This window comes from Octopus sinensis, linkage group LG1, assembly GCF_006345805.1.
Source record: "Octopus sinensis linkage group LG1, ASM634580v1, whole genome shotgun sequence".
Lineage (NCBI taxonomy): Eukaryota > Metazoa > Mollusca > Cephalopoda > Octopoda > Octopodidae > Octopus > Octopus sinensis.
The window spans coordinates 97,507,132-97,532,248 of record NC_042997.1 but is presented as its reverse complement, the minus strand read 5'-3'; the positions used below and the strand labels follow the sequence as shown (position 1 = coordinate 97,532,248).

General features: G+C 37.4%; 1 protein-coding gene across 2 annotated transcripts in view; it reads left to right on the top strand.

Moving 5' to 3' along the window:
- The first annotated feature begins 2,534 nt into the window (after positions 1–2,534).
- The window catches only part of LOC115216844 (anillin), a 41,977-nt gene continuing 19,394 nt past the window's right edge, over positions 2,535–25,117 (top strand). The window contains exons 1-8 of one of the 2 annotated variants that reach the window (XM_029786421.2): positions 2,535–2,730; positions 12,389–12,518; positions 14,647–14,763; positions 15,042–15,210; positions 17,466–18,777; positions 20,834–20,870; positions 21,373–21,676; positions 22,913–23,411. In XM_029786421.2, coding sequence (XP_029642281.1) covers positions 2,713–2,730; positions 12,389–12,518; positions 14,647–14,763; positions 15,042–15,210; positions 17,466–18,777; positions 20,834–20,870; positions 21,373–21,676; positions 22,913–23,411 — 2,586 coding nt within the window. In that variant the 5' untranslated portion in view covers positions 2,535–2,712. Of the gene's footprint in view, positions 2,731–12,388; positions 12,519–14,646; positions 14,764–15,041; positions 15,211–17,456; positions 18,778–20,833; positions 20,871–21,372; positions 21,677–22,912; positions 23,412–25,117 lie in introns of both variants that reach the window. The other variant, XM_036503134.1, reaches the window with a different exon arrangement.

The window sequence follows — 25,117 nt, the reverse complement described above, 5'->3', positions numbered from 1 at the left end:
TTGTAACCATATGGTTTCGGGTTCAATCCCGTTGCATGACACTTTGGGCAAGCGTCTTCTCCCATAACCCCGGGTCGACCAATTCCTTGTGAGTAAATTTGCTAGGTGAAAACTGTGAAGAAGCACATCGTATATATCCGTGAGTGTGTGTGTTGTCTGTCCCTCACCATTGTTTGATGACCGCTGTCGGATTGCTTACACCCCCGTAAATTGGCGCTTCATCAAATGAGACTGACAAATTCAGAATTAGACTTTTAAAAAAATGGTAGGTCGATTTGTTCGACAAAACCCTTCAAGACGGTGCCCTAGCATGACCGCAATCCACAAACTGAAACAAATAAAAGACAAATGAAGATCATCATCTGGATATTACCTTCATTCACCAGCCAGAAAAATGCAGTCGAAAAATATCTGGTCTCTATGAGAGCTGGGTGTTATACATTAACTAGATTTATTTTTACTCGCCGAATAATTATTTCTAGTCGGCTTTCTATTGCTTCCAACATTAAATATGTTAACGTTAACAAAACTTGTGTATGGCTTCCTGAATTGGTTGTTTTCTAAATAATTGTATATCATTACAAACCCCAATGTAAGATTATGGGCATACTTACACAAATGTGCCCCCCCCCCCCGACTTTTGTGACGTGTTAGATTCGGCGGCTTTGGTCTGCATGGAACCTGGATCTACCGGCCTATTTTCCCTCAGCCTCAACTGCGAGATAGTCCACAGATGTCGAACCAGATGTGACCCAAGAACTGGAGTTGGCCCGAGCCGATGGGACTGCTGAAGGCCTTGCTCTACCCCACCCCACCCAGAAAACAGTTGTCCAATGTAACTGGGATGACATGAGAGGCAAGTCTGCCTTCGGGTGGATGAGACATCATTTGACCAGCACCACCTTGCTTACCTCCATTCCACTTCGCAGCTAAACAACAGCGCATAGCTCAATACGAAGCCCTATTCATCCACCGGTACTTTTCTAGATGATGGGTACACTTGTATCGGAGTGGCCCAACACCTTAGTCTCCGCGTGTGTGAGCCACACAAATGCCGTTGAGGTGTGGTACTCGATGAATTCGACCTGCATCCATTATCCTGCAACCATAGCGCGGGCCGATTCCCCCGACACTCCACTCTGAATGACATAATAAACCGGCTTCCCGTCTCAGCTGGAACCAGTAGGCCTTGACAGCGTGGACGGTAAGCACCCTGAAGAAATTCCCATTCGAGGGAGGCAACTTGCCAGTCTGGGACGCGACGTGCAGCAACAAATTCTCCGGCTCCAACCTTGCTGCATTGGCTGCAAACTCGGATAGGTACTACTTAAGAAGAGTGGTCCCGGTGCGCGCACTCGCATTACCTAGTCGTGACTAGTCGATCCTACGACTACCTAGCAAAGTAAATAAAACACAAAATAAATATTTTTTTTAAAACAAAGTAAATAAAATACAAAAACATAAAGTAAGGATCGACTAGTCACGACTAGGTAGCGCGGATGCGCACACCGGGACCACTCTTCTTAAGTAGTACCCTCGGATATTGCCGCCCGTAACACAGAAGAGATGGAAATAAATAAGTATATAAGTCTGACAGGCCGCTATCAGTCTGTGCCAGTCGCCATTGAGACTTCATGTGTACACAGACCCTGCACTACCCATTTCCTCCGCAAAATCAGGATAACAGTGGCCCGACTGAGAGATGAGCCCCGCGAGGTGGATTGGCTGCTGCAGCAAGTGTCGTTGGCCATTCTCCGCAGCAACGTCATCGCGGTCATCACCGCAGGGGGCGGCTGAGCACACCAGTAATTCTGGGATGCGTTACCCATTCCCCCTCCACTTTCTGCCACCCACCCCATCACACCTATTTTTTTTTCTTTTTCTTTGTTTCCTTGCAATTAAACTGTGATTCAATAAAGTTTTACGAAGTCCAAATTTGCTAAGATTAAAATTCAAGTCACATATATATGCGTATATGTGACTTAAATCTAACATTTTAAATTCGGCATTAATATCAGCTGTTCAATTACTCAAAAGGAGAAAAACACAAACATACTCCTCTATTACGACTTCATTCGCAAGCGAAAGGGTTGCTACCGCTAGGAATAGAACCCAAATCTCCCTCAAATAAGACCTCATCCTCTTACAAAAGGAGATATAGATACTTTGGTCCTGAGTTCTCTACACATAAGAAAAAGGCGAGTGTTCACGGTTCGATTGTTTTTAATCATAGGTGGTAGGCTAGTATCAGACAACTTCCTTACACGTGACAAAATAACAACCGTCAACAAAGTGTTTTCAAATAGCTAACTGGCGGACATCGCCGAGAATTAGCGACTTTTTATTTCGGAAATATCCACTTTCAATAGATTCTATTTAAAAATTCAAACAGGAATTTTTAAGCAAGTTACTTTTTAAAAAAAATGTATTTTTAATCACTCAAGTTTATTTAATCGCTCTTTGTTCGTATTAAATAGGTTAGCGAAAATTTCGGTTAACTCCGGAAACTACCGAATCACATTTTCCGTCGGCCACACTATCAACCGGCGCTAAGTTTGAATTAGATAATTACAAGTATATTTTACTAGTGTCCTGCAAGTTAATTGTTTATCTCGAACTTAATTATATTCAAATATACCTCTTGTGATTGTTATTTATTATTCAACACAAATCGGCTAAAGGTATTCGAGTTCAGTCTCGATACATAACACCATGGATGAAGAAACACGGGTAAGTTAGAAAATATAATATGCAAAAAAGATATTGCCGTGAATATAAATTATGATGGGCCATAAGTCATTGTTTCTGTGTTAATGCATCTCACTCACTCGTTCACGCTTTCTCTGGCTGTCAATATTATATGTATATATTGTACATATTTTATTTAATTTCACTACTTTTAACTATCCCACTTTTATAAGTACCTTTTCCTTATTTTAAATACTTTAAATTTTAAAATTTAACAGTTTTTAAATGTTTGCTTACGTTTTTGCTTGACATATTTCCTTCTTTTTTGGAAACATTTTTTCGGAAAGTTGGAAGTTGATGTTCATGCAAGTTTACTAATAATTTACTAGTTTTAGTCTATTTATTTATTAATATTCAGCTTTAAATATTGTCATACTTTGTTCCTATCATTTGGTTAAACATAGACATTTTTTCTTTGTAATTTTTTTTTTATTTACTCATCTAATTGAATTTGGTAAATTGTTTCATAAAATTTTGTTTCTGCAACTAATTGTATTTTTTTTTCTAACTATATTATTTTTTCTATATTTATCATTTCTAAACATTAGTAAATATTTTTTTATACATTTTTCTTTTTTGTCTATTCAACGTTGCCTGATTTCATAATTTGAATCGACGACGATTATTATTACATTCTTATTCTCGAATTGAGCGCTGAACATTTTGCAATAGCTCTTTTTCTCTTCCTAAAACCTTAAACATTTCTAGCTATGAATTTGTTAAAGATGTTAAATGACAGCTTCTATGATGACAACGATTATGATTACAACTCAGAACGAAAGACTTGCATGCGCTCTTTCACTCCTGTTGCTTCTTCACCGATACGAGTCGGTGCTCGAGTACCTTTTGACAGCCTTTCCTGGTCACTCTCTACTCAGTCTGATATCACAGAGGTTGATACATCTTGTTCCAGCTTTGTTTGCATCCCAACACAACGTAAGAACTGTTCACCAAAGGCTAAACGTCTTTCTGATTGTCCTCAACATCCGTCACTCCATAGACCAAATTTCACTATCAAACCTCTATCAATAACCACTAATTATCCGCCATCCTTACAGTTAACTGATGGCTCTTCCGTTTTTTACACGCTCAGCAACTGTAAGGATTCTTGTCTGACATCTATCGCTGGCCATGTCGGCTCCGATTGCGAATTTGAATTCAACATTTCTGATAACAACGAAAAGAATAAATGCCACTCGGTCTTTCGGCTACGAAAAAACTTTGAACGGATAGCAGCTTCTAATAAAGAAAATCATTCTTACGTTTGGGTTGGTATGTTTTTATTTAGATTGAAGTGAACCATTATGGAAGTCTTAACTCTTATCGACATTTGTTAATCTATAGCCCTTGTGTTATTTTTATAAAAGCTAGTATGACTTAATGTGTCACTCATTTATCGTATATAATGAATAGAAAAAGCAAAATTCGTGTTGGCATGGACAACAACGAAAGGTTGTTATAAAATTTACGGCAATCTACTACAAACGAAAGATTGCCAAATTTTGGCAATTAATATGTCAGTACTTGTTACCCCCCAGGAATGCATGCCCTGGTTGAGCAGACCTACCAGCGGGGTCCCAACCGTGACTGCTCTGTCCTATGCTAAAGCGCCCATGACGTTTCAGTTGAGTCGGGAATTATAGTGCGCCAAAAATCGCAAGTCCTTTGGTTATGTATATTTTAAGCATTGTAGATTACGATTTTGCCAAATATAATTCGACTCTGTAGTTGGTTTAGACTATCTGCCTCCTTTTTCCCGTAATCTTTCAGTTTCGACTTTTTTTTCAGAACTTTTCATATCTACTATTTAAAAAGTTACGCATATTTTTGAAGACTCATAATCCCGAATGTTAAAAAAAAAATTAGCTGTTATTTCTAACTGTTTGAACGACCACTTAGGGGTGGGGTGAAGGGCGCATTTTTATATACATGTAATGCATAACAAAGCACTTGCTACGAATTCAGTTAAGGTATAATTGCAGTTCAGTGCTCTTCTCCGACATTATTTTACCCATAACTCTTTTTTTAAAAACTGCATATTTTAAATGAAAATTTGCAGAGATATGCTCGTCCTGATTAAGAATATCTTGATGAATTCTTCAAAATTATATTACTCAGAAAGAAAAAATACGTCTTTCTAAGCCATTTTTTATGGATCCTCAGGTGGCTTATTAGGTCAATATTAGCACAAAATCTACGGTTACAGTAGAGGCATGTTATAGGAGAGTTAAGACCCATTGGGACTCTTGCTTTCTGTGCTGCTCTCCTCTTCAGTTCGGTGTGCAACATGATATAAAAGTAACTCTGCAGAATATCATCTGGAACACTTAATGCTTTCTTTTCTGAACACTTGATCTGGATTACGTTGGGCTTTTATTTTTTTTTTTTAACTCAGACATAATAATATCAATTAGGATAATGTAGATTTTATTTATAAAAAGTTACGTTCTGCAACGACCACGAACAAGTTATTGAATGCTGCCTCTGTTCCTTATATCTTTTATAGTTGCGGATGACAACAGCTGTCACCCAAGTTTAAAACCACACCTGACCCTTTGATCCCTTTTAGTGGAATCCTTTCTGTTGGAAGCATTTGGGGTCAGGGCGGTCCTATACCTCACAGAAGGGAAAAGAGTAGTTTTATTCTCCTTTTTTTCTTGTGTGTGTGTGCTTTCACACAACGGAAATTACGATTCAGAAAATAATTTTTTCATTTTCCCTTCTAATTTTACTTCTTCCCTTCTTGTGCTTTCCCGTGAGATAAGGGTCTTCAAGGGACAGCTTCTTCAAAACTCAGGCCTCGTTGTGTTTTATGACTTGAAATCTAGTCAGTTGCTTTTTGTTATCCCATTCCTTTGGTGTAGAATACTGTGTCGAGATTGAATGAATGTGAACTGTCACTCCATTTTTTTGTCTTCTCGGCAGACTTTCGGAATAGCAAGTGCTTGCTGTTCGGAAGGCACGATGAGGTGGGTGCGACGGCGATGACAAAATGTTTGAAAAACATGAATTTAAACTAAACGTTTTTTTTTTTTTTAAAAGTCCCTATCCCTTTTCCAGTTTCAATGTTCTGAAATGTGAGATACTATAAAATGGGGAAAAATCCAGAGAAAAAAAACTTCCGACATTATGTAGGACAACGATTCCGTTCCGAAAGTTCGCTTTTTCTTTGGTTGAAAATTTAAAATCTATTCTATCCCTTAATTTTTCTGCTCTGTCTGATATTTTAAAACCTGTTTCTAAAAGACTGAACTATTTTTATCTTCATGTTTTTGTACTATTTCAGTTAAAAAAAAAAAAAAAATCAACAAATAAACAAAACGGCTGTAACCGTTTTGTATATCATGTGTGAGGTGTAGACAACAATGTGTAGACTAGTACATAAACCTACATACACACACTATTGTTTATTCTATATATACCTTCTCTCCCACCTTTCCTGTCCCTCTGTATTTAGACTAGTAATAAGGAATTTACTTTACAGTATCTGGTATTAATTAGTAAAGAAACGAGCTCTATAAATACACACTAGCTAGTTTAGAGGAAACAATTGCTCAAATGTTGACAAGTTAAAATTTGAATTTCCCTCCCCAACAGTCTGTTGGTGATAAATCCTGGTCACGTTTTATTGCTCGCCTCCTCGGTGAAGATAAAATTGTTTATCTTTTCGGCTTTGACCTAATAAGGATGGGCGTTAGAACGTAACCGGTTTTCTCTCATTTGAAAAAGCAACTGTCATGTTCTCCTCCACCCTGAAATATTTTGTTTGTTCTTTTTTTTTTTTTTTTTAATATTTCTGTATGTAATGTAAACTATTTTATTTGTAGTTTAACTTCTGGACGACGAACAAAAGAATTATTGTTTTGACCACCACGTCTTTTTTTAAGGGGTCACTAGATAGTGTACTCAGTATGATGGATTTGACTGCTCTTTCTAACAATTCGAATGACCACGTAGTCTCATTAGTAAAAGAATCTAAGTGTAGCATAAGTAAAATTGAAATGTGCTTTATTAAATATTTTTCAACTTTTTCTTTTTAATCATAGAACATGTTAATTATGTATAAATGAGTAATGATGAAAGGAGGTAGCAAAGTAATAGTTATTCAAATTAAAAGTGTTTATTTTTTTTAACGAAGTTTTCAAAAATTCGACATACCGGTGTTTCTCTCCAAAAGTCGGTCGGGGGGGAAGGCGGCGAGCTGGCAGAAACGTTAGCACGCCGGGCGAAATGCGTAGCCGTATTTCGTCTGCCGTTACGTTCTGAGTTCAAATTCCGCTGAGGTCGACTTTGTCTTTCATCCTTTCGGGGTCGATAAATTAAGTACCAGTTACGCACCGGGGTCGATCTAATCGACTTAATCCGTTTGTCTGTCCCTGTTTGTCTCCCCTGTGTTCCCCTTGTGGGTAGTAAAGAAATAGGTATTTCGCCCGTCGCTATGTTCTGAGTTCAAATTCCACCGAGGTTGACTTTGTCTTTCATCCTTTCGGGGTCGATTAAATAAGTACCAGTTACGTACTGGTGTCGATGTAATCGACTTAATCCCCTCCCATAAGCTGTCCTTGAGGCAAAAATGTGAAATCATTAGCAGAAGCAAGTGATTAAAGAATACGAAACTCTAGGCCCTTGAGTCACTCTGTTTTTTTTTTCTGCTATATATATATATAGATAGATATATATATATAATGTAAATTTTAAGGTACAGAGAACTTAGTACAAATAGTCTGTTTTATTCAAAAGTTGGATTAACGGTTGATCACATTATGACTTAATTTCACTATCATAGTGAATATCATTCAGTGAATATTAAAATGGAGGAAGAACAAAGTTTAATTTCAAGTAATTCTTGGGTAAGGCTTACCACATCTGTTTCTATACATACACACATCATCGTTTAACATCTGCTTTCCATGCTGGCATGAGTTGGACGGTTTGACTGAGGACTGGCGAGCCAGATGGCTGCACCAGGCTCCAATCTGATCTGGCAGAGTTTCTACAGCTGGATACCCTTCTTAACGCCAACCACTCCGAGAGTGTAGTGGGTGCTTTTATGTGCCACCGACATGAGGGCCAGTCAGGCGGTACTGGCGACGGCCACACTCAAATGGTGTTTTATATGTGCCACCTGCACATGAGCCAGTCCAACAGCACTGGCAACAATCTCCAAGACAACAAATTTCTAGTAATTAAAAGAAATCAGAAGCACTGTTCTAAGCAAAAAAGTACAAAGCACATCTGATGAGCAATTATATTGTGTACTCAACTCACATTTTGCCACCAGCTTTCTACTTCACAGTACTACCACCTGTATACTAAACATCACTTCTGATAAGGTGCTGGTGCTATTCAGTGGGACTGAACCTATATAACATCATCAGTAGTTCTCAACCATTTTTTTTTTTTACCTATGGACCCCTTTGATTCTCATTTTACTTGAGTGAACCCTCATAGCAGTCATGGCAGATACTGGTGTCGTTCAAATGGCACCTGTGCTGGTGGTACGTAAAAGCACCCATTATACTCTGAGTGGTTGGTGTTAGGAAGGGCATCCAGCCATAGAAAACCATGCTGAATCAATCTGGAGTCTGATGCAGTCTTCCAGCTTACCATCCCTGGTCAAACCATCTAACCCATGCCAGCATGGACAACATATGTTAAATGATGATGTTCTTTGATGCCTAACACATAGTATTAAGTAAAGACTGGAATTTGCTTGTACATGTTTGCAACCATTAGTTTATAGTTTAAGTTCCATTTCCATGGGGAGTGAATAATGTAACACTTCAGGCCCTTGCCCTTCACCTGTGATCTCATTAGCTGTTAAAACTGGCCAGTTACACACATGCAAACTTTACTGTAATCTTTTATTAATCCCATTTCCTATAATTTTGAAATCTACATTCTTTGTTAGCCATTATAAATGACTTATATTGTTTCATTGTGTATGGCAGAATCAGCACTTGAAACAAAATACTTTACTAAATTTAGTTACATTTATGTTCCAAGTTGATTTTTGCCTTTCATCCATCTGAGGCCAAGAAAATAAGTGCCACTAATGTACTGGAGTTGATCATAATCTACTATGGTGGATTGTCAGAAACCACTTGAAGAATAAGAGAGTGCATATATATATATTGCGAAGGCGCATGGCTCAGTGGTTAGAGCGTCAAGCTTACGATCGTGAGGTTGTGAGCTCAAATCCTGGACCAGGCTGTCTTGTGTTCTTGAGCAAGACACTTTTTATTTCACGTTGCTCCAGTTCACTCAGGTGTAGAAATGAGCTGCGATGTCACAGGTGCCAAGTTGTATCAGCCGTTGCCTTTCTCTTGGATAACACTGGTGGCATGGAGAGGGGAAGCCGGTATGCATGGGCGACTGCTGGTCTTCCATAAACAACCTTGCCTGGACTTGTGCCTGGGAGGGTAACTTTCTAGGTGCAATCCTATGGTCTGTGTTGTGACCAAAGGGGGTCTCAGAATATATATATTACATGTTTTTTTTTTTTTTAGAAGAATGGTTTTTGTCAGATGATTTAATTTTACAACCCAACCATGAACCTTAATGCTAAATGTACTGAAATAAACTGTCCTTATCAATGTATTTTAAAAATAGAGTTATCTAGGATAAGTTTGACTTCATGAGTGCAGTTTTAACTGAAATTCTTATATTCTAGCTACTAAGCAATGTTGTTAGTCTGAGGTTTATTGAAGCATTAGGCACCATTATGTTATCTTTGTACATTCATTTGTAACTTCTTTAATTTAAGCATTATCATCTTGATTTCAGAATGGTTTGCAAGCACACATTCCAATTATGTAGCCATGCCAGTAAAGTTAATACATTTTTAATTCAGTGGCGTCTTAAACCAAAGAAATTATTGCTCATAAGCTAAGGTTATTTAATATTAAATAAGGTTACTTAGCATTGAGAAAACTGGAAAATTCTAAAAATTTGTTTGGAGAGCAAGTTTAATAAATTTATTGATATGAAACCTAAATTTGGTCAGCTTTCTTGATCAGGGCCATAGTTCAGATCTCTCTCTCTCTCTCTCTCACATATATCCATACATTATATATATATATATATATATATATATATATATATGTGTGTGAGTGTGTGTGTGTGTCTGTATGAAGGTGCATGGCTCATTGGTTAGTGTCAAGCTTATGATCGTGAGGTTGTGAGTTCGATTCCTTGACTGGGCTGCATGTTGCATTCTTGAGCAAGACACTTTTATTTCATGTTGCTCCAGTTAATTCAGCTGTAGAAATGAGTTGGGGCATCACTGGTGCCAAGCTGTATCGGCCTTTGCCTTTCCCTTGGTTAACATCAGTAGTGTGGAGAGGGGAGGCTGGTATGTATGGGCGACTGCTGGCCTTCTACAGATAACCTTGCCCAGACTTGTGCCTCAGAGGTTAACTTTCTAGGTGTAACCCCATGGTCCATCATGACTGAAGGGGGTCTCCTCCTGATATATATATATATATATATATATATACATACACACACACACACACACACACACATATACATACATTGTTTGTTAATTTGCGTTTATTGTGTGTGTATTGGCATAAAATTTAGGGCTGCTAAATCTACAGACCTCATGAAAATGAGAATTTTGTTGATCTTGCTAAAGAATTGAATTGGTTAAGTAACTTGGTAGAACTTCTCATTGGCTAATATGAAAGATGCTTGCTGGACTTGATATTCAACTTAAAATGTAAATTCATTATCCATTCTGACATGGCACAATCAGCAGATTGTCAGACAAATGCTTCAAGGTGTTTAGCTGCATCTCATTGTGATCAAAGTTGAATTCAACTAGTTTTGTCTTTACTCTCATTCTTTCCATTAATACAGATTAACTAGAACCAGTGCTGTCAAGTTTTAATGGGTGTGTAGTTAAGAAGCTTACTTTGCAACCATATTATCTTGGGTTCAGTCCTACTGCTCTGCACCTTTGGCAAGTGTCTTCTGCTATATCTCTGGACCAACCAAAGCCTTGTTGAGTGGATTTGGATTTTGTTGATGGAAACTGAAAGAAGATTCAATATGTTTGTGTGAATCCCTTGTCTTGACATAATATGACTGTTGTAGACAAGCACCACCATCATACAAGCAGTGTTTGTTTCCAGTCTTCTGTGGAAAACATCTGGAAATTTTACTTTGTTTGGGCAGCATTAAGTGTTGGTAACAGGTCGTAGAAAATCTGCCTCAACAAATTCCATCTGACTTATACTAGCTTGGAAGAGTGGATGTTAAATGATATAAAGCAATAACTTCTAGAAATTTTACTTTGGATAACTACACTGTTGTGGTACCAGGTGTCATTCCAAAAATTGATATGAAATAAAAAGAAGAAACCTTCATTTCAAACGGAGTCTGAAGTAGTTTTTCTTTCTCTTTATAGTTTGCTATTTAACCAACTAATCTTTGTTGTTGTTTGTTCCTTCTCGAGCCATGCCTGGCTCATAAGGGCCGGTTTCTTGGCATATACCTTCCCCACCTGGACGGGACGATGGTCCATCGCAGGTGAGCTGCAAGATGCAGGAGGAAAAAGTGAGAGAAAGTTGTGACAAGTTTTGCCATTACCTTCTGCCGGAACCGCGTGGAGCTTAGGTGTTTTCGCTCATAAACACACACATCGTCTGGTCTGAGATTCGAACCCATGATCCCTCGACCACGATTCCACTGCTCTAACCACTAGGCCATGTGCCTCCACAACTAATCTATGCTAACTCTTATAGATTGGGTAAGCTCTAAAGAGATTTTAAAACTTTTTGCTGCTTGAAGTGATTTGTGATGTCATCCAACTGTAGGGTGATAGGAAAATGATAAAAGGAAGAAAACCTAATCTCATATAGATTTCCTTATGTTTTACTGCTGGAGAAAGTGAATTGACATTTGTCAGAGATGAAGTCACTAAGAAACTAGAGGAAAAATGAGAGTACAAGATTATAAACAGACATGTGTTTCATTGATTCACAAGGAAATATGCTGAACAATAAAATAGCTGCTAAATGCTAGTATTTAACCCTTTCGTTACTGTATTTATTTTGAGATGCTCTGTGTTTCTTTCAATTACTTTAAATATAACAAAGAATTTAGTAAAATAACTTAGTTATCATTCAGCTAGTGTTAGGAACATAAATTGTGACTAAGGCTTGGTGGAAGATTTTAATTCGAAACTTATGGAAACAAGACATTTGTATTAGAGACCCAGAGGCGGTTTCAGCCAGGTTGGTATTGAAAGGGTTAAGACAGCTGTTAAATAATCACATCAAATTCAAAAACATTAATATTTATATTCATTAATATCTATATTAAGTTTTCAATAATTTTGATTTTGTCCATGTCCAACCTATTGTCATCATTATGAATGGAAATTTTTAAAACTTTTTTGTTTTTAGTTTTATTATTACTAACCTTGAACATTGTTTTGATAAGGTCATGTAAGGTTTATCCTAAGGAGGATTCATTTTATCAAACCAAGAAAGTGGACTGGAAATGTTGTCAGATTGAGTTTGTGGTTTGAATGAAATTAAGTAATCTTACATAAATTAACTACATGCCTTTTAATTGTCTGATAACTTAGTGTTTTTTTTTCTTTTTTTTTTCTGTCATTTTTAAATATCAGAAAATCATTGAGAGGACTAAAGAACGAAGAGAGAGGCTGAAAATGATGAGTGAGACAGATGGAATATACAGTAGACGGAGACCTTTATCTGAAGACATGTCAGCTAATATAGAAACAGTTCAAGATGATGGTAAGCAGTTATAATAATTGCTTTGGTCAATTGTAAAAAAAAGAAAGTTTTAATATTCCAATCTCTTTAAGATTTGAAATATCTTTTCTTTTGTTTTAAGAGTTTAGTAAGTTTTCTAACTGCCCCAACTACCACTACCATCACTGTCGTTTGGTTTACCAAATATTGTAATTATGTCAGTTAAACATTTTCATTCAGATTGGTTTAAGAGATTTTATTATATTGAACTCTACTTGGCATTCCCCTCTCTCTCTTTCGGAGAAGCACTGAGCAGCTATACGCACACATACACACACGGCAGTAACTCGCGCCTACCGAATTCAATCACAAAGCTCCGGTTGGCTCAGGGCTATAGCGGAAGACACCTACCCAAAGTGTCACGCAGTGGAACTGAACCCGAAACCATGTAGTTAAGAAGCAAGCTCCCTAACCACACAGCCATGCCCGCGCCTACATTACTTTCATCATCATCATCATCATCGTTTAGCGTCCGTTTTCCATGCTAGCATGGGTTGGACGGTTCTACTGGGGTCTGTGAAGCCAGAAGGCTTCATCAGGCCCAGTCAAATCTGGCAGTGTTTCTACGGCTGGATGCCCTTCCTAACGCCAACCACTCCGTGAGTGTAGTGGGTGCTTTTTACGTGCCACCCGCACTGAACGTTATATATAATTTTAGTGTTAAATGATTAATGGGATGGAAGAAATGCAGTTGTCTTTCAATAAGTACATCTGTCATTCAGAATACTGAGTTCAAATCCTATGAAGTTTGGGGTTTTTTTTTTATCTCCTGGGTGGGGTGTACAAAATAAATGAAGTATCTGGCTCATACTTAGTTGTTTTCAGTAACATTTTGTCCTCAATTTAAAATTGGGGCTTTGAGCTAAGATAAAAAAAGAAAATCAATATTATTGGGAATGATTTTTATATCAATTTTGGCTGCTAAAACATATTTAGAGTATATCACTTCATAATGATCCTCCTCTCCATTTAAGACTTTAAAAAGGGAGTGGGAGTGACATGATGAACCGAAGAGAAGCTGCTGGATGAGTTTTACTATAGCCTTTTGCCAATCATTTTTGAAATGATGTACAAATATAGCTGTAGTAGTTTGTGGTTTAAAATATATTTGACATCAGAGCAAAGAAACTAATGGAAATTACCAGAAGTATAACACAAAATGGCATCATATGAATTAATAAATTTGGCATAAGTAACCGTATCTTCTCTCACAGTGATTAAAGTTTTATGCCCAGATTCCAAATTAGAGTGGTAGTCCAGTGACTGAAACAAGTGAAAGATAAAGAGTGGCTGTGTGGTAAGTAGCTTGCTTACCAACCACATGGTCTTGGGTTCAGTCCCACTGCATGGCACCTTTGGCAAGTGTCTTCTACTATAGCCTCTGGCCGACCAAAGCCTTGTGAGTGGATTTGGTAGGCAGAAACTGAAAAGAAGCCGGTTGTATATATATATATATATGTATGTGTTTGTCACCCACAACATTGCTTGACAACCGATGCTGGTGTGTTTACGTCCCTGTAATTTAGCGATTCAGCAAAGGAGACCGATGCAATAAGTACTAGGCTTACAAAGAGAAAGTCCTGCAGTCAATTTGCTTGACTAAAGGCGGTGCTCCAGCATGGCCACATTCAAATTACTGAAACAAGTAAAAAGATATAAGGCAGTCAGCTAGCAACTGAAATCGTATATCTTTTATGTTATAAGATTTTAATATTTTTCTTCAAATATGAACACTTAAGTAGGAGCAGTCTGAGACAGATTAGTATTAAGAGTTAAGCTGGGTATGTTGGGGTAATCTATTTGATAATCATAATTATTTTCTTTTTTTAAACCGGCCATATCCGGCCCAAATATTCTACATGTTTTATATTCAAACTGGCGATATCTGGCCTCTCACACCTAACCTACATTGACATTCTAAAAATAAATAATCACATCATTGAAACCTCAAAAGCTATAAGATAATGCAGGATTAATTAAAAACAATTTGAGTAAAAAAATATTGCATTTAACAGAGTAATCTGAACACTAAAGGGTTAATCTAATTTTCACTTCATTATAAAGTGTGCAGGAATGCACTTTTTCTAATTTTTCTTCATATTTATTAAAGATTCTCCTAAACGTCAGTGTCTCCGATCAGCAGAACAAAATATAAAACCAGATACCCCGGCTATACGTGGTGTACAGTCGCGGAGAAATGACTTGACTACTCTTTGTCTTAGTTCTGGTGAGTTTTTAAACTTATTTGGTGTTTGTAATTATCATCCATTTTCTATGCTGGCATGGGATTTAGATAATATGCTTCCCAATTTTCTTCCATTACTTTCCCCAATTAAATTTTTGGTGTTGCAGACAAATAAGTTTGCCTTATCAAGCAGAGTTGTCTCTTATGCATTCTTGCCATTTGTTTGACCTATCAGGAAAAGGCAACGTACAGAGAAGGAAAGAATTACGTTGACGGCAGTGTTGATTCTTTATAACTCTTCATCTCTGTTTTACTTTTAGATGATGGTGATTATGTACCAGTCCCAGTACCGCGAAAGTCTCTTTGCCAAGAAGAAAATAGAGATCCAAATGAAGAAGTATTCAAGCCACAGTGTCGCTCTCGTCTGGCTAAACTAGCTCAGCGTATTAATGCTTGGGATGATGACTATTCAAAACATGAAACAGTTGGGTGAGTTCAACTTCTCACTTATTAAAGTTCCTGCTTAAATATCATCATCATCATCATTTAACATTGGTTTTCCGTGCTAGCATGAATTTTTAAAGCAATATTTTCAATATTCATTTTAAATGACTTTGGAACCTGGATCTGTGCAAGACTGCAATTTGGTGATGTTACTTCTACTTGTTTCAGTCATTAGACTGCAGCCATGCTGGGGTACCGCATGAATGGATCAACCCCAATACTTATTTTTTAAGCCTGGTACATTCTTCTATTGGTCTCTTTTGCTGAACTGCTTAGTTATGGAGACACACGCCTACCAACACCCGTTGTCAAGTGATGGTGGGTGGGGACAGATACACACAGATATATGTATATATATATATGATGGGCTTCTTTCAGTTCTGTCTACCAAATCCACTCTCAAGACTTTGATCAGCCTGAGGCTATAGTAGAAGACACTTGCTCAAGGTGCCATGCAGTGGGACTGAACCCAGAACCATGTGGTTGGGAAGCAAGCTTCTTATCACACAGCCACACCTGTTCAACTGTATTATGAATATTATATGCATTTTCCAGCTAGTAGTAGTATTACTATGGAAAGCAGAATAATGCGATTAATTTTAAGACCTAAGACAATTCCTGAAGTATTGTTTGATCTTGAAATCAGTACATTAGCCTCATCACTATCATTGTCTTTTAATGTCTATCTTCTATATTGGCATGAATTGGACAGTTTGAGCGGATGTAGTAGGTCCAAGGACTGTCATATTCCAGTGTCTGCTTTGACATGGTTTCTACAGATTGATGCCCTTTTTAATGCTAACCACTTTACAGAGTATACTAGATATTTCTTTTTATGTGACATTGGTACTAGTGAGTTTGCTGTGGCGCTCTCAAGACTAAGATCTCTTGACTGAGTGAGGCTACAATTAAGAAAGGCAACTTCATGTTAGGAGATGAGAAATTGGGAGCTACATGGCATCTCACATTATGGAAGAATGGGTGGAAGTAACCAGAATGGAGCTAGAGAGAGAGAGATAAAAGTGTTAGTGTCAGGGTAGACCCTAAAGATATAAGATGAAGAGGAGTGGGCATAGAACAGGGACTGAGAGTGGGTAGAAGTTACAAGTGTGTGAACAGAGCGAAGGATAGTTAAAAATGGGGAATAGATGAGGAGCAAACATGAAGAACAAGTGTTGGGGAGTGCTTCCACAGAAGATTGTGAACATATTACACCTTTTGTATGAAGGTTAGTTTTGATTGCAATTAATCTACACATATCAAGATGAGGTTATGCACACAAGTTCACATACATACAAATATGACAAGCTAGTTTCTGTCCACCAAATTTCATGCACTAGGCTTGTTCAACTCAAGACCATAGTAGAAGTCATTGTGTCCACAATCGGAATTTTATCATGCTACTGGCACCAGAAAGGTGTCCAGCAACACTTAATTTCTCCTACATTGTATCAATTATTATTGAAAGTTATTAATGTACAAGATGTGGTGTTCCACTGCAGCTTGCAAAGTCCATGTCTTCTCCATGCAATATGAGCCACTCTTAATTCACATGCTGCTGAGTTTGTTCAGTGTCTTACTTTCTAGGCAGGTCACTCACTATGGCTGAAGAGCCACATCTCCCCATGCTGCTGCTAAGAGATTTCATAGTATTGAGGCAGAGTGAAAGAGGAAGGGAACCTGCAGTAGTAGTCTGAAGTAGGATAAGACTTTCCTTGGCTTAGATAAAGAGTGGCAGCTAAACTTAGTAAGAATTATGTGAGATGGGATCCCAACCAAACTGTCTAGATATATTCATTTAACATGTTCAAACACTGATAATAAGTAATTACATAGATGAAGAGATTAATCTTTATGCACTCTGCTTTGTAACTTCAACTCTTCATTGAACATAGCTGTTTGACAAAAACTGTATTTGATTGAATGAGAAATTGACATGATTCATGATTGACTCTTGAAGTTTTCATCTTCATTTCACAACTGAGTAGTTTAGCTCCTACAAGGGTATTACTGTATATCTCTGTTCAGAAAAGTTCTTTAAAAATTTATGTAAGTGTCTGAATTTGCAGATATATTCAAACCATGCAAACAGAATTACATATGTTAAAAATATTAAAATAATGCTACAAAACAACATATGTTAAAAATATTTGAAAAAATATAAGTCTTAAGTGTCAGACATAATGATTCTTTTCTTTTTTTTTTCTTTTTTTTTTCTTTTCTTTTTTTTGCTTATTTAGTCGACCCAACTCAGTTCATTTAGTTGACAGGGAACGTGACATACCAATGACTACTGAGGGGCAACTGGAAACTAGAAATTCTCGGTCAAGGACTGCTGCTCCAGTGGCCCCTCATATGAGGTCTCCTCGCTCCAAATCTGCTGCACCCATGGCATCTGCACCTGCAACACCTCTGCCAGTGCGTTCAAAGTCTCCTGGTCCTTCATATACTCCAAGATCTCCAGCACCTGTTGCTCCACGTCTTATTCCAGGTGATGACTTAGAATCAGCTATTGAGACAATGTCAAGGCAGCAGAAGCCATTAAGAAACAACAAAAAGAACCCTTATACTGCCAAAGGTAGTGGTCAAGACCATTTGCAGGATATTCCCAGTGAAATACCTGTTAATGCTCGGGGGCTTAATGATTCCTTTACTCAAGGAGAAACCACAGATGATGAACCAACTAACAAACCAGTCTCTGAGCGATTGGCCAAATGGTCAAAGAAAGTATCTGCAACAGAAACTAACTGTGTAAGTCCAGCAAGTCCTTCTAAAAGTGAAAATACTCAGCCAAATTCTAAAACCATTACCCCTATGGGCAATAGATGCAGCCAGAACTTGTCATCAAAAGTTGCTCAACTTGAGAAGAGCCTAGGGATTTCATCTACACCAAAACAAAACAGATCTGCATTTAGCAATCAACAGTCTTCCCAGTCATCAGGTTCTTCTTCAGTGCAGATTAACAGCGTATCGTCTAGTGTACCATCATCAGCAACACATAATACTCCTGCAGCTGAACCTGTAAATATGAGAAATAAAGAGGGTAACAAGCGCCGTGAGAGTTTTGAACCAACAAGCCAGTCGGTTTCTAAAAGAATGGCTGAATGGCAAAAGAAAGTCAACACTCTTGAAGCGGTGACTGAGAAAGAACCAACTGCTTATCCAGTAAATGCTCGCATGTCTGCATGGGAACAGGTGACTGCCAGTGGGAGTACTGAATCCAACAAAATGATTAAGCCTAAAGGTACTACATTACCTTGTCCTACTACAACACCTTCGAGACCAGTGTCTGCAAATATTCCCAAATCTCCTGGAATGTCAAGGAAATTCGAATCTCCTGTTGTCAGATCCAATTCTATTGAATCTAAATCTAAGCCTCTGAGCCCTTCAAAAGCCAGCTGTGCCATGAAAGCTATTCAACAGCGCTTGTTTGAAACTCAACAGAGTACCACCACTCATTCAATGGCTGAAAAAATTCGACAGGAACGAATGGCTGAGCTGAAAGTACTTGAAAATCGATGGCATAATGGTATCTTAAAAGATAACACTGTGGTGAGTGTCTTCTTACTTTTTCATCAATTAATATTGTATATTATAATTAGAATTGATGTTTATCCTAAGTTTGCCTTCATCAAAAGCATTCCAGCTGTGAATGTTTTTATATATTTACTTTTATGCAATGGACTGCATTGGCAATGTTTTTTTTAAACTTTTTTTTAAGGCAATAAAGTATAGTTTGAGGGAGATTTGACTGCTACTTCTAGTAAGTTGAGCAACAACATAGAGGATTCCTCTTTGGCTTGTTGAGAGTTACAATTTAAGTGATTTTGTACCTCCCCTGCAAAGAATTGGCACCATGGCTCCATTGGAAATATATATATATATATATATATATATATATATATATATTGTGAATGTGTACTTTTATATTTATATTCATCTATGTTATCCTCTATTTTTTAACTTGCATTCTTCTGCCATTAAAATTTGCTTTCCCTTTATCAACTCTGTTGTGTTGAATAATTTCATCTTTTGTTTTTCTTATCTGGGGTTTTTCATTGTGTCAGTACAGTTACTAACTAAGCTTTGAAAATGCTATATTAAGTTACCTTCGGAGAAGGTAAATAAGTTTAGCAAATTAATGACTCTCTCTTTCTCTCTCTCCCTCTCTCTCTTTCTCTGCTGTCTAAGTATGTTCATTTGACTCCAAAAGAATGCTGTGTTTGTACTGTATTCTGCACATTACTTTTGAAAGCTGACAAAACATGCTAAATGACAGATATATGCAAGTGGTTTACAAATTTAGTAAATCTGTTGTGTTGAGTGAAAAGTTTTGCAATATTTTGGTTACTTATTTGCTTTATTTATCAAGTTCAAACAAAAGCAGCCTAGTGTTCAAAGTAGAGGCAATCGTGCTGCACTATCTGAAGCCACCTTTCTGCCATTTCCTGTCCTTCAAGGTGAAGAACTCCTTCACAGAAACTTTCGCCTCCTCTTGGTTGATGAAGCATCACAAGTGCAGGAAGTGAGCCATAGATCGGATCAAGTAATAATCCAAGGGAGCTAGGTCTGGACTATATGCTGGGTGGGGCATCAGTTTTATTCCCTCAAGTTCTCAGTTTATTCTGGGTAATTCAAATGGTATGATGTCTTATTGTCTTGCTTGTTTTGTGTTGGACTAATGTTGGGCATTTTTGCCACACAATGGCTTACATCTACTCCAGCTGTTCTGAGTATAGGTTGGCATCAATGGTTCGACTATCCAGAGTGAATTTGTAGAGAATTATCCCCTCATAATTCCAACAAATGCAGAGCATTGCCTTATGATTGAAACACCCAATTTGGCAACAGATTCTGGAAGCTGGCCCTTGCTTAACCACAGCTTATGCACATTAGGATTGCAGAAAAATATTTCCCTCAGATTATTACTCGTATGAGTCCTTTGTTCACTTCCTGTGCTCGCAAAACTTCATCAATCAAGAGGAGGTGGAAGCTTCAGTGAAGGAGTTTTTTTTGTTTCAAAGGAGAACTGGTATTAGTGTGAGATGGGAGAAGTGGCAGGAAGGTAGCTTCAAACAGTGCAACGTGATGGGCCCCTACTTTGAATGCTAAGCTGGTTTTGCTGTAACTTGACAGATAAAGCAAATAAGTTACCAAAATATTACAGAAATTTTGACTCAGGTCAATATCTGTTTGAGGACCGAAATATTTTGATTTAATATTACGTTTTCAAAATAAAAAGTCATTAAGGCTTCTTCAATAATTACTTCCATCGAAGAAAATCTTTTTACATAAATTATATTACTGTTACTTATAATATCAACATCTTGATGTGAGGATTAATTTTTTCACATTCTTAACAACTGTCTATGAATTCCTTGCCATACATACCTTTAACCGTAATTAAGTATCTTAGCATAAAATTGTATTAATGCCAGAGTGTGAAGACAACATGTGAGTGGTATCAACTGTTTCAGCCAACTACATATATATATATATATATATATATATATATTTATGAGCCTGATACAGCTCTCCAGATGATGATGATATATATATATATATAAAATGTGGGTTAATTTAATTTTTTTTAAATTTTATGTTGCAGAAATCTAACCAAGAAAGTGATATCGGTGAACCTTCTGGTGAGTATTCTTACTTTTAAAGAATTTTACTTCGTGTTTTTGATACCTGTTCTATAAACTGGGAATAGTGGTGGAATGAATGTGGATTATAGCTATCAATAGAAATTTTGGAAATGACCTTAAATATATGTATCTCTTGGCTACACATTATCTATCTAGCTGTTAATTTTACAGTTTATTGCTTTTGAGATAGCCAGCTGCTTACCATCACAATACAGATGGTATGCAACTGGCTATGTCTTCTTTTCAATCCCCTTACTGTAACTCACCATTCAGTTACCACATTTAAACCAGTCTTTACTTTCCCAGATTACTCATCTTCAGATCTACAAGTTTTAGGGGAATTGCAAAGATCATAGTCACTGTTCCATCCCTTTAGATTCATTTGTAAAAACAAAACAAAACCATTCATTGTAATATGGTTAAAAAAAGAAGTGTGTTACTGTTCCTTGGAATATCAGCTCCTGTTGATGTTACAATTTGTATTATTTTCTTCCTCTAGCAACTGTACCTAATGAAAACAAGACTGGACAGATGGTAGCAACAAGTGGAATACCACCACCACCACCACCACCACTGCCAGGACAAAGCAAAACCACAGCCTCTGCAACTAGCTCCACGATTACTGCTTCTGCTGGGGAGAACAATAGTATATTCAAACTGGTTGCAGCCCCTCAGAATTCTGCAGTCCCCGAAAAGAAGTCTGCTCTAGTAAATCCAGGGGATACTCCTTTGAAGAGTGTAGTTAAGCAAGTTCATTTTGAGGACAGCTTTGAAAGTTCAGATGACTATTATGGATATGGAAAGTAAGTGTTCTATTTTACAAATTTGTTTGTTTTTATCTTGCACTTCCTTAATATTGGTTTCAAATTTTGTCATGGCCAGCAATTTTAGTTGAATGGGTAAGTCGATTAAATCTATACCAGTGGTCAATTGATACTTATTTTATTGCTCCTGAAAGGATGAAAGACAAAGTTGACCATGGTGGAATTTGAACACAAAACATAAAGATAGATAAAATGCCGCTAAGCATTTTGTCCAGTATGCTAACAGTTCTGGTTGAAAGACTGTTCTGAATTATTGTTGAACCATACTCATAGAAGACATTTCGAATCGATGAAGGTTTGTGGTGAAGTAATCAAATCAAACTTGATAGTGTGGGACCACAGTGACATGCACAAAACATCCCTCCAGGGTCAGTAAAGTAATGTACCAGTCATGTACTGGGGCTGATGGTATCAAAAAACATCCCTCCCTCAAAATTGTTGGCCTTGTACCTAAATCAGATATCATTGTTCTTAAAGTGATGATCTGGCAGAATTGTTAGCATTTTGGAAAATGCTTTGCAACATTTCTTCCAGCTCTTTGTTCTGAATGCAAGTCCTACCATAGTCAATTTATTTTATCAACCACTGAAAGGATGAGAGACAGAGTACCAGTTGAGCACTGGGATTAATGTAATAGACTAACTCCTTTCCCTTAAAATTGCTGACCTTGTACCAAAATTTGAAACAAAAATTATTAGGCCTTATGCCTATAGTAGAATTACTATTATTTTTATTACTTTAGAAGGCGATGAGCTGGCAGAATCATTAGCATGCCAGATGAAATGCTTAGTGGTATTTCACTAAAGGCGGTGAGCTGGCAGAAACGTTAGCACGCCGGGCGAAATGCTTAGCGGTATTACGTCTGTCGTTATGTTCTGAGTTCAAATTCCGCCGAGGTCGACTTTGCCTTTCATCCTTTCAGGGTCGATTAAATAAGTACCAGCTACGCACTGGGGTCGATGCAATCAACTTAATCCATTTGTCTGTCCTTGTTTGTCCTCTCTGTGTTTAGCCCCTTGTGGGTAGTAAAGAAATAGGTATTTCACTTATTTGCTACATTCTCAGTTCAAATTCCCCCCGAGGTCGACTTTGCCTTTCATCATTTCAGGGTCAATGTAATCTACTAGTCCCCTTTCCCGCAAATTTCAGGCTTTGTGCCTTTAGTAGAAAGGATTATTATTATTATTTAATTTGATTATTTTTCTTTATTTACAGTTATCAAGAATCCAGCATTGATGATATCAGTGATGAGACTGATGCAGAAAGAACCCTCGAGTCTCATCGAGACTTACAATACATGGAGCAAGATTTTGAGGAAGATTATTATTCCAGCAGTGAAGAGAACGAAGCCCTATGCCGTGCTGCAGCTGCTCACAACAGCATGTCCCATCCCGACAATGATGAGAGTGATGATGTCAGCATCAGTGCCTTCGTGCCAGAATCTGTGCGTCAACAATATAAGCTTTCTCTGCAAACAGAAAGCTCCACTAATATTATTGAACTGGGCAAACGCCAACAGCATTTGGAAAAAAACAAAAATCGCAAATACCAGCCCCATGATAATATAGACAGCACTGACGACACTTTGGATGAAGATTACGATAGTGATGAGATGGAATCTATGGGAACCACAAGTGTGGACGACTTGATTGATGATGCTTTGGACTCAGATACAGATGACAATAGACCCCAAACAACCCCAATTCAATCAGCTGTTAGTGATGGTTTTTTTTTCTTTTCTTTTTTTTTTTTTTTTTTTTGTCCCATTCTTCTTAGGTTCTATCATACTGCACAGCACCTTGCACCAGTGTTTTCTATGGCGCTAGATCAAACAAGGTTTTGTGAGTGGATTTGGTCGATGGAAACTGAAAAAATGCCTGTATGTTTGTGTTGTTGGCATTAGGAAGGCCATTCACCTGTCAAAAAAATAACCATACCATAACAGACAGTGGAGCTCAGTGCAGTCCTCTGGCTTGCCAGTTCCTGTCAAACCATCCAACCCATGCCAGCATGGAATATAGATGTTAAATGATGGTATATATATATATATACAAAATAAAATTCAGGAAATGGAGATGTAGCATTAATATAATCTGAACTGTAAGAGAGTATGTTGGATTTTTGCAGTTGATGAATTGTATTAATGCTACATCTCCATTTTCTGAATTTTATTTTGAATAAACCAAGATTTATACTTATTTTTTTATGAATATCACTATTCACAAAAACATACTAGGCAATGAACCAGTAATTCATTAGATATATTTTTATCCTTTAATGGGGCTATTTTACCCTCTAACTGAACATATATATATATATATATATATATATAGATATATATATATAGATATATATTGAACTTTTTTATTAACAGATGAGAGTTCTGTAATTTCTTGCATAACAACCACACCAATGATCAAATGTGTTCATATAAGCTCACACCCTCCATCAAATCAATGTTGGCTGTACAGGTGCACAAGTGTGTCACATGTCAGATGTCGAAATGATTGCTGAGCAATCTGAAATGAAATGTTTGCTGCCCATTCCAGGAATCTAGCTGATTTCACAATTGTGAGCCCAACATTCTACCACCTGTCCATGCACCTAGTCACTATGAATGTGTGTGTGTGTTATTGTCTCTTTGTCTTCACTTGGCATGGTAGTTGTCAAATGCATGTCACCATCATGCAAGTAGTCTTTTGTTTACAATCTTGTGAAGTCAGAGTTAGTGACAGAAAGGGCATCCAGCTATAGGAAATCTGCCTCAACAAGTTTCATCTGACCCATTCTAGCATGAAAAAAGTGAACATTAAATGATTATGATGTGCATTCATACATGGCTACTTCAATATACTTATGCAGTTCAAAACATGAATACAGTAAGCAGCTTGGTTTTGGGTTCAGTCCCACTGCGTGGAACCTTGTGTCTTCTACTATAGCCTTGGGCTGACCAAAGCCTTGTGAGTGGATTTTGTAGATGGAAATTGAAAGAAGCCTGTTGTGTGTGTGTGTATATGTATATATATATATATATATACACACACACACACACACACACACACACATACATACATTGATGTATGTCTCAATGTGTGTATCTGTGTTTGTCTCCACCATTTGATAACCAATGTTTGTGTGTTTATGTCCCTGTAACTTAGTGGTTCATCAAGAGACCAATAGAATATTAGGCTTAAGAAATAGGTTCTGTGGTTGATTTGTTTAACTAAAACCCTTTCAAGGCGATGTTCCAGCATGGCCTCAGTCAAATGACTGGAGCAAGTAAAAGAATATAACAGAATCCTGTAGAATATTCCCAAACAGTTATATTTTAATGGAGTTGACTCAACAATAACCACTTTTAAGATTTGTGAAGGAATGAATTTTGTTATATTTAACATAGCCTTTGTTTATATTTCTTGA